The following is an 8,441-nucleotide window of genomic DNA, read 5'->3' on the forward strand; positions in this document are numbered from 1 at the left end:
AACCCCCACCCTGATTCCTACTTATCCCAGTCATGTTCACATCCTTTATAAATGCACTAAAACTGCATTGATAATTCAGTGATATGATGATTCAATAATATCAATCAGGACTTTGTGTGAAAAGCAGGTGCTTCAAATGAATAACTTTCTTTACTTTCATAATTAATAATATTATTCATCTGGAGGATCTTTTTGTTGCAGCATGTTTTCATGTTCAGAACATTTAACCACAATTTAACCCACAACAGTATGGGCAAAATATTATAACCGTATTGCTTTCAGGTTTGAATCCTAAATGCATTATATCCAGCAGTCTTAAAGTGAGTCTCAAAAGTCACTTTTTCAATTTTCAATTAAAATTAAAAAGTACATGTGTTAAACAAAATGATCACCATATTCCTTTGTGAAACTGGAAATGAATATGTAACAATAAAACACATAGCCATGTTAATTGTTGATAAAGTTGTAGCTTACAGAAATCACAGTAAATACTTTGCTCTTCGTTTCATTTTCTTTAAATTTACAATACTTTAGAAATTTCAGGGTTTTTTTTTTTTTCTATAATTATATTTTTCCCCGCCTCACTAAATGAGTTAATATGTCAGTTTTTTAACCAAACAATTGCATATGATAAATAAAATCTTTTAATCTTCATTAAGCACTCAAACCAGCTCTGATTTATTTATTTGCACTAAATCACAGTAAGAGTTTTAGCTTGAAAGTATTCCTAGGACATGTCTAGTTGTAATTGTATTTACTCAACACTGCTGAGCACTTCTGTAAGTCACTCTGGATAAGGTTGTCATTCTTTTGCTGTAATTATAAATGTCAATCTTTCTTCCTGTGTCATTCAGGCAGATTGGGGAGAACCTCATTGTGCCCAGCGGGGTGAAGACTGTGGATGCCTATGGGCACATTGTCATCCCAGGCGGCGTCGATGTGAACACCAGCTTTTTGGCACCTCACTTGGGAATGATGCCAGCTGATGACTTTTACCATGGCACGCGCGCTGCCCTGGCCGGAGGCACCACCATGATCAGTAGGTTAAAACTGGATGAATAACATAGGAAAGTGTACATAAACAACATTAGCCGGTTTCCCAATGAATACATATCAAAATCATTAGAGAGACAGGAGATTATAGGAGGCAAAGTAGTTATGTCTGAAGAAATGGGTGATGTAAAAGGAAGAGAAGGGGATCATGGGGAGATGTGTGATGGGTTTAAAAGGGAAATAAGGATTAGATTAGATTTGAAGGCACTTGTTGAACAGGTTAAAATGATTTTAATGAACAGTGAGAATAGGGAGGATTTGACTGGTCACTGGAACAGGATTGGGTGTGTGTGTGTGTGTGTGTATGAATGTGAAAGCTTGCCCTTTCTAATTAAAATCATGAGAATCAAGGGCACAGTGCTGTCACAAAGTGTAATCCTTTTCCACTCCTCACCTGCCACAAACACTCAATTCGCCCTCCATTCATAGTATGGATTAAGGGATATTCTTCCTCTGGAAGCATAACGACTCTAAAAGATTTGTCTTTCTTGGTCTATATAATCTACAAACTAATTTAATTTTAATTGATGTCATAAAATACACACAATAATGATGATAATAATAATTCATAATGTGTGAAAATAATAATATAATAGATATATCATAATGCACACAATTCTTAGCCTATCCCCTTAGCATAGCAAATAATATCAGTACACACCTGTCAGATATAATTCTTATCTTTCTCTCTGTAGTTGACCATGTTGTTCCTGAGCCTGGCATCAGTTTACTGACTGCTTATGACCAGTGGCGGGATACAGCAGATAAGCGATCATGCTGTGACTACTCGCTGCACATGGACATCACCCGCTGGCATGAGGGAATGTTCGAGGAGCTTGAAACTTTGGTCAAGGACCAAGGTAACTGTTATCATATTCAGTATCACAGTGGACGTATGTACACTGATCAGGCATAACATTATGACAGGTGATGTGAATAAGACTGATTATCTCCTCATCATGGCACCTCTTAGTGGGTGGGATATATTAGGCAGCAAGTGAACATTTTGTCCTCAAAGTTGATGTATTAGAAACAGGAAAAATGGGTAAGAGTAAGGATTTGAGTGAGTTTGATGAAGGGCCAAATTGTGATGGCTAGATGACTGGATCTCCAAAACTGCAGATCTTGTGGGGTCTGCAGTGGTCAGTATCGATCAAAAGTGGTCCAAGGAAGGAACAGTGGTGAACCAGTGACAAGGTCATGGGTGGCCAAGGCTTGATGCACGTGGGGAGCGAAAGCTGGCCCGTGTGATCTGGTCCAACAGACAAGCTACTGTTGCTCAAATTGCTAAAGAAGTTAATGCTGGATCTGATAGAAAGGTGTCAGAATACACAGTGCAGGACAGGCCAAGTTTTTTGGCAGAAAAAGGGGGACCAACACATTATTAGGCAGGTGGTCATAATGTTATGCCTGGCCAGTGTATGTAAAAATCAGTACTGTGCACCATTACAGTTAAAATATTGAGTAGGAATACTGTAAAATTGCTAGGATCTTTGTATTATATATATATCTGGCAAAATACTTTCATTTTGTTGATGCTTTGCTCTGAGATCTTTCTGTTGGAGATGTGAAATAATTCATGGGTTATTTTGCAGATTTTTCAGACTTTTTGTAGGTTTGCTTTAACATCGTGTCTAATAGGAATTAAACCAGTGAATGTAGATAATAAATCTGATCTTCAGTAAATAACATAGATGGTTATTGGTGTGTTTTAGGTGTTAACTCCTTCCTGGTTTTCATGGCGTATAAGGACAGGTATCAAAGCTCAGATTCACAGGTATGGTTGATAGTCTACAGTAATGTCATGAGTCACTCTCTCAGATGATATAAAATTGAGTTCTGCCTTTATTGTAGATATATGAGATATTCTCCATTCTGAGAGATTTGGGGGCGATCGCTCAAGTGCATGCTGAAAACGGGGACATTATTGAAGAGGTAATTGAAAACATGATGGCTTGAATCTAAAGTAAGAGCGCCTTACATACTTGGTATTTTCTTAAAGGGATGTATTTGGTGATTTTTGTGATCTCAGGAGCAGAAGCGGTTGTTGGATCTGGGGATCACAGGCCCTGAGGGACATGTGCTGAGCCATCCGGAGGAAGTATGTGCATTTATAGTGTTTTTGGTTACGCCTCATTTCCTGTTTATCAGTGGATATCCCAAGTCTTTACCTCATTGCACACCAATACACAAATGTAAAATGATTAGCACTACAGACAGTTTGTACAGATGCGGGTGTCATATATAGGAAGTTCCTCCAGGAATTTTTTTTAATAATTATTATTGGAAATTTTTGGTGCTATTTTTTGTATAAAAAAACATGAATTGGTGAAAAGCACACAGTATCCATTTTTTAAACTCCTACCAGTGAAGACAGAGATATAATTACTTCCTATAATAGCTGTGCTCATGTTTGTTGCATATGAATGCTTAATGCATGTTGTCATGAAGTTACACAAGTGTCAGGGCTCAAGTATCCGGAAGATCTGAATTAATTTTGAAAAATTACAAGCTCCTCAGAATAATGCATTCATGGAGGGACTATCAAAAACCTTTTTGTTCATATTTACAAACACCAGCCCATTTAACACTTTTGTTTCATCTTGTCACAATAAGGGTGAGCTAAAACAAACAAAATCTGTGTAATACATTTCTCTCATTTTCAGTAGACAGATCGAACTCTGCCAGCTGTTACATCAGTGAGGAATTATTCATTGTGAGTGTTTTCTGCTCACTAGGTGGAGACGGAGGCTGTGTATCGAGCCATCACCATCGCTAAACAGGCCAACTGCCCCCTCTACATCACCAAGGTGATGAGTAAAGCTGCTGCTGATATCATTGCCAAGGCCAGGAAGAAGGGTAAAAATAAAAACAAACATTATTAGACACATGGGAAAGAGTGAAGCCTGATAAAGAGGCATACAGGAACACTGATTAATTCACTTCCGCTCCATTACTAGGCATGGTTGTTTATGGAGAGCCAATCTCAGCTAGTCTTGGAACGGATGGGTCACACTACTGGAGCAAAAACTGGGCCAAAGCTGCTGCTTTTGTCATGTCTCCACCTCTTAATCCAGATGTGGGGACCCCAGACTACCTCAATTCCATGCTGTCCTGGTAAGTCACCCAACAGAGCACAATAGAAATATGTTCATGTGTGAGAACAAATCCTGTCTGGAAGTCTAAGACAGCAAAATTAGCTGTGTTTTTTCTGGGATTTGCATTACTGTCAGTGAGAGCAATATTAGCCAATCATAGGTACCTGTAGGTTCATATTTACAGAACAAAGGTAAATAGCCCATTCCTTTGAGTGTTCAGCTGCACTGTGAAGCATCATCTATGGCCAAAAGTATCTTGAAACCTGAACAATCACTATAATATGTGCTTATTGAACAACACACTCCATATTTTGTCACCCCTTTTGCCCTTGAAATAACATTCACACTTCAGGAATAGATTTCTGCTAGATTTTGGAGCATGGAGATTTGTGTTCATTCAGACACAAGAGCATTGATGAGATCAGGCACTGAGGTCTGATGTAAAGGCCTACAGTCGTTGTTACACTTCATCCCAAATGTGTTTGAGTGGGGTTGAGGTCAGGGCTCTGTACAGGTCATCCACTCCAACTTTGCCAAACCATATCTTCATAAACCTCACTTTGTGCACAGGGATATTGTAATGCTGGATAATGCATACAGAGACATTATATATAATTAATTGCTTTGCAGCAAACAGTTTTAACAAAGAACCACCGATGTGTATTAAGGTCAAGTGTCTACAAACATTTGACCAGATAGAGTGTGCTAGGCTTCACCCTCCCCATTTGCTAGCTGTAGTGTAAACTTGCTAGTGTGTGGGAATTAGCACTGACCGGTTTGGAAAAGAATATACAAAGATTTAAAAATATTTAATAATGTGTTAACTACAGCAGCAGTGTGTAAATCATGTATCTTTAAATGTAATGACAATTGCTGTTTTATTTCTATGAAATTGAATTATGTATTTAATATTTTGCCAAACTATGTTGCAGTGGGGATCTTCAGGTAACAGCCAGCGCCCACTGCACATTCTCCACAGCTCAGAAAGCTGTAGGGAAAGACAACTTTGCACTCATTCCTGAAGGAACCAACGGCATAGAAGAACGCATGAGTATTGTCTGGGACAAGGCTGTAGTACGTCACATTCTCTCTTACTCTCTCTTTTCTTGTCGAATGATCTTATAACCCCCATATTAGTGTGAGTAACATTTAACAATGTCATTTTCTGGCAGTTAACAATTATAACTGTTGAGGGGGAAATGTTCTGATGTGCTCCATTGTCTCTCATTTGGTTTGTCATTTTTGACCTGTCAGATACTTTAAGCACAATATGAATTGTGCTATTTTGCAATAGAAGTCATACTTCGTGTTTTTAATATTTATTTAAATGTAGTGTTAATACTATGGTTTCACATCTTCAGGCAACAGGTAAAATGGATGAGAATGAGTTTGTGGCAGTGACGAGCACAAATGCGGCCAAGATTTTCAACCTGTACCCTCGCAAGGGCAGAATCGCTGTGGGCTCTGATGCTGATCTTGTCATCTGGAACACCAAAGAGACCAAAACCTTCTCAGCTAAAACTCACAATTTGGTAAATCATGATTTTTTTACTCACACATGTTTTGAATTTCTTGGATGAATCCAAATCCAGTCACCTCGGTGTACTTAATATAACTAAGCCTGTAGTTTTATCATTTTCATTATTTACCAAATATTTGTTTATCTATTCATTTTTTTTTGTTGCAGAACATAGAGATGAATATCTTTGAGGGGATGGAGTGCAAGGGCTTTCCTGTGGTTGTTATCAGCCAAGGCAATATTGTTCTGGAGGATGACAAGTTGGAAGTGATAGAGGGTTCAGGTCGCTTTGTCCCCAGGAAAGCCTTTCCAGACTACGTGTACAAGAGGATCAAAGCCCGGAGCAGGGTAAAAGACCCTGAGACAGAGTCCATAGTCTTTAATGAGCAGAGGTGCTTTGCACTGTGTAAGAGTAGTGTTGGCACCAGCTCAGAAAATAAATGGCTTGAAAAAACTTGACTAATTTTGAAGTGATTTGTAAATATATGACATTATGTGTGATGTAATTATTTTAAATGTGTTGCAGATGGCAGAGGCTCGTGGTGTTCCTCGAGGTAACTATGATGGTCCAGTCCATGATGTAATCAGCATGACCAAGTCTGTACCACCGACTCCCACCAGCAGAGGCTCCTCCTGTCCAGGCAAGAGTGTGCTGGGGCCAGCTAGAAACCTGCACCAATCAGGATTCAGCCTGTCTGGTAACCACTGCCCAATATTATATGTCTTTTGTGATTACTCTCTAGTGGTATTGTCATCTGTTTATGTGATTTTGCACATAAAAAAAAAACACAAAAAAATCTAAACATTACATGTTGAAGCTTGAAAAGTTATTCTTGAGACATGACTCATGGAATGTGGCAGCTCAGTGGTTAAGACAGTGGATTACTGATTGGAAGATTGTGAGTTCAGATCCCAGGACCACCAACTGCTCCTGTTTAATCCTCAACTGATCAGGCATAACATTATGATCACCTGCCTAATATTGTGTTGGTCCCCCTTTGGCTGCCAAAACAGCCCTGACCCTTCGAGGCATGGACTCTACTAGATCCCTGAAGGTGTGCTGTGGTATCTGGCACCAAGATGTTAGCAGCAGATCCTTTAAGTCCTACAATTTGCGAGCTCAACTTACAGGACTTAAAGCATACCTTTGATAGATACTGACCACTGCAGACCGGGAACACCCCACAAGAGCTGCAGTTTTGGAGATGCTCTGATCCAGTCGTCTAGCCATAACAAATTAACATGACTAAGCTCATCCTATCTTAAAAGGGCGTGGTTGTCACTTCAGATATATGCAGTTAAACAAATGTCATGCAGTGGATTATGTTAAATTTTTGTTAAACGTATCAAGCACAACACCAATATACACAGCATGGTGTAAATCTATGAGGCTGGGACTGATTTCTTTCTACCCCAGAGTATAGATTCATATCAAATTATAGAGAGTCATGTCAGGGAATCCCTGTCAACACTGAGCATTAGTAGATATTAAACTGAAAAGTTTTTTGTGCTTTGTCTTTTGATTAAGTCCTAAACTTTGTCTGTCTACTAAAGGAACTCAGATGGATGACCACATCCCTAGGCGTACGGCACAGCGGATTGTAGCACCTCCTGGAGGCAAATCCAACATCACCTCCCTCTCCTGAGGTGCATCCACTGAAGGAAAACATGCAAATATCAACAGTTGGCTTCCAGTTTATTATATAACAATATCAACAATAATATCATGCAAGCGACATTTTATTCACAACCTTTCTACAACTTCTCCACCTTCCAACTGAAAAAGCCCATCGTGTAGCATGAAACATTTTCCAAAACATCCATAACCTATCTATCTATTCTGCTTTTACATACAAGTAGCATTCATAACGTGATGGAGATAAATAGTCAGTGATTGTAACGTCTGTATTATTACTGAATGGATGACATCCTGCGTTGCCTTTGAACCAGTGCTTTTCCTGTCTGATGTGTTCTGCCGGAGACTGGATTTTTCACGAGGGGCTCTGTGTCCGTGTCTGTACATTGAACAAGCTATCTATAGATTGTCTTAGCTTTGTAATTAAAATAGAGTCGGTGTAGTTAGGTGTGTATGTTAGTAGAGTAATAAAGAGCCAGTAGGCCAGTGGTTGAGTGTTAAATATCCAAGGCCTTATCTTTCAAAGAAAGGAACATGGAAGAAACAACAGACTGTAATTTGCTACAGGTGAAAAGTCATTGCCTTCCTTCCATTGGCATCAGTTTGGTCATTTTAGTGTTTCTAATGTGAAACATTTGGTGCTCTTTAACATGCTACTGTGAAGAACAGAACACTTTCTAGCCCTTACTGTCTAGTCTCCTTTAATGTAAAACTCTCATTTTTACTTTTCAATTACAAGGGCCTTAATTACAAATGGCCATTTTTATATCCAAAATAGAACAGACCTTATTAGCCAGAAACGTTCGTCTGTTTTTGATGTGTTAAAACTGAAAGGTTATCATGCTCTGACGAAAGGAAGCCCGTCAATAAATTATTGTTTTCTACCTTTTTTCTGTGTTCAGTCTGTAAATATGTTCTTTGTTCTTAACTGTGCATGCTCAACGTTTTCAACATTCAGTAAACAGGTAAGGTCAATAAACATTTTTAACAGGTAATAAATACAAAAGCTGGAGTGTTTCGATGTTTGAACAAATATTGTATAAGCCATGCTTTCAGTGTACCATGTGATATTTAATTATTTGGCTGACTCTTTCACCCAAAGCAACAGCTAAATAAGCGAGACAGGATAGAATCC

The 8,441-nt window shown here is 38.8% G+C and overlaps 1 protein-coding gene across 1 annotated transcript in view; it reads left to right on the plus strand.

The window, feature by feature from the left end:
* Positions 1–8,195, plus strand: part of dpysl4 (dihydropyrimidinase like 4) — a 9,833-nt gene extending 1,638 nt beyond the window's left edge. Inside the window, exons 3-14 of the mRNA XM_058405594.1 lie at positions 855–1,039; positions 1,749–1,913; positions 2,769–2,830; positions 2,908–2,988; positions 3,086–3,154; positions 3,792–3,912; positions 4,014–4,170; positions 5,084–5,225; positions 5,513–5,683; positions 5,839–6,018; positions 6,197–6,368; positions 7,225–8,195. Coding sequence (XP_058261577.1) covers positions 855–1,039; positions 1,749–1,913; positions 2,769–2,830; positions 2,908–2,988; positions 3,086–3,154; positions 3,792–3,912; positions 4,014–4,170; positions 5,084–5,225; positions 5,513–5,683; positions 5,839–6,018; positions 6,197–6,368; positions 7,225–7,316 — 1,597 coding nt within the window. The 3' untranslated portion in view covers positions 7,317–8,195. The remainder of the gene's footprint in view (positions 1–854; positions 1,040–1,748; positions 1,914–2,768; positions 2,831–2,907; positions 2,989–3,085; positions 3,155–3,791; positions 3,913–4,013; positions 4,171–5,083; positions 5,226–5,512; positions 5,684–5,838; positions 6,019–6,196; positions 6,369–7,224) is intronic.
* Positions 8,196–8,441: the final 246 nt, after the last annotated feature.

The sequence above is a fragment of the Hemibagrus wyckioides genome, linkage group LG13, assembly GCF_019097595.1.
Source record: "Hemibagrus wyckioides isolate EC202008001 linkage group LG13, SWU_Hwy_1.0, whole genome shotgun sequence".
Lineage (NCBI taxonomy): Eukaryota > Metazoa > Chordata > Actinopteri > Siluriformes > Bagridae > Hemibagrus > Hemibagrus wyckioides.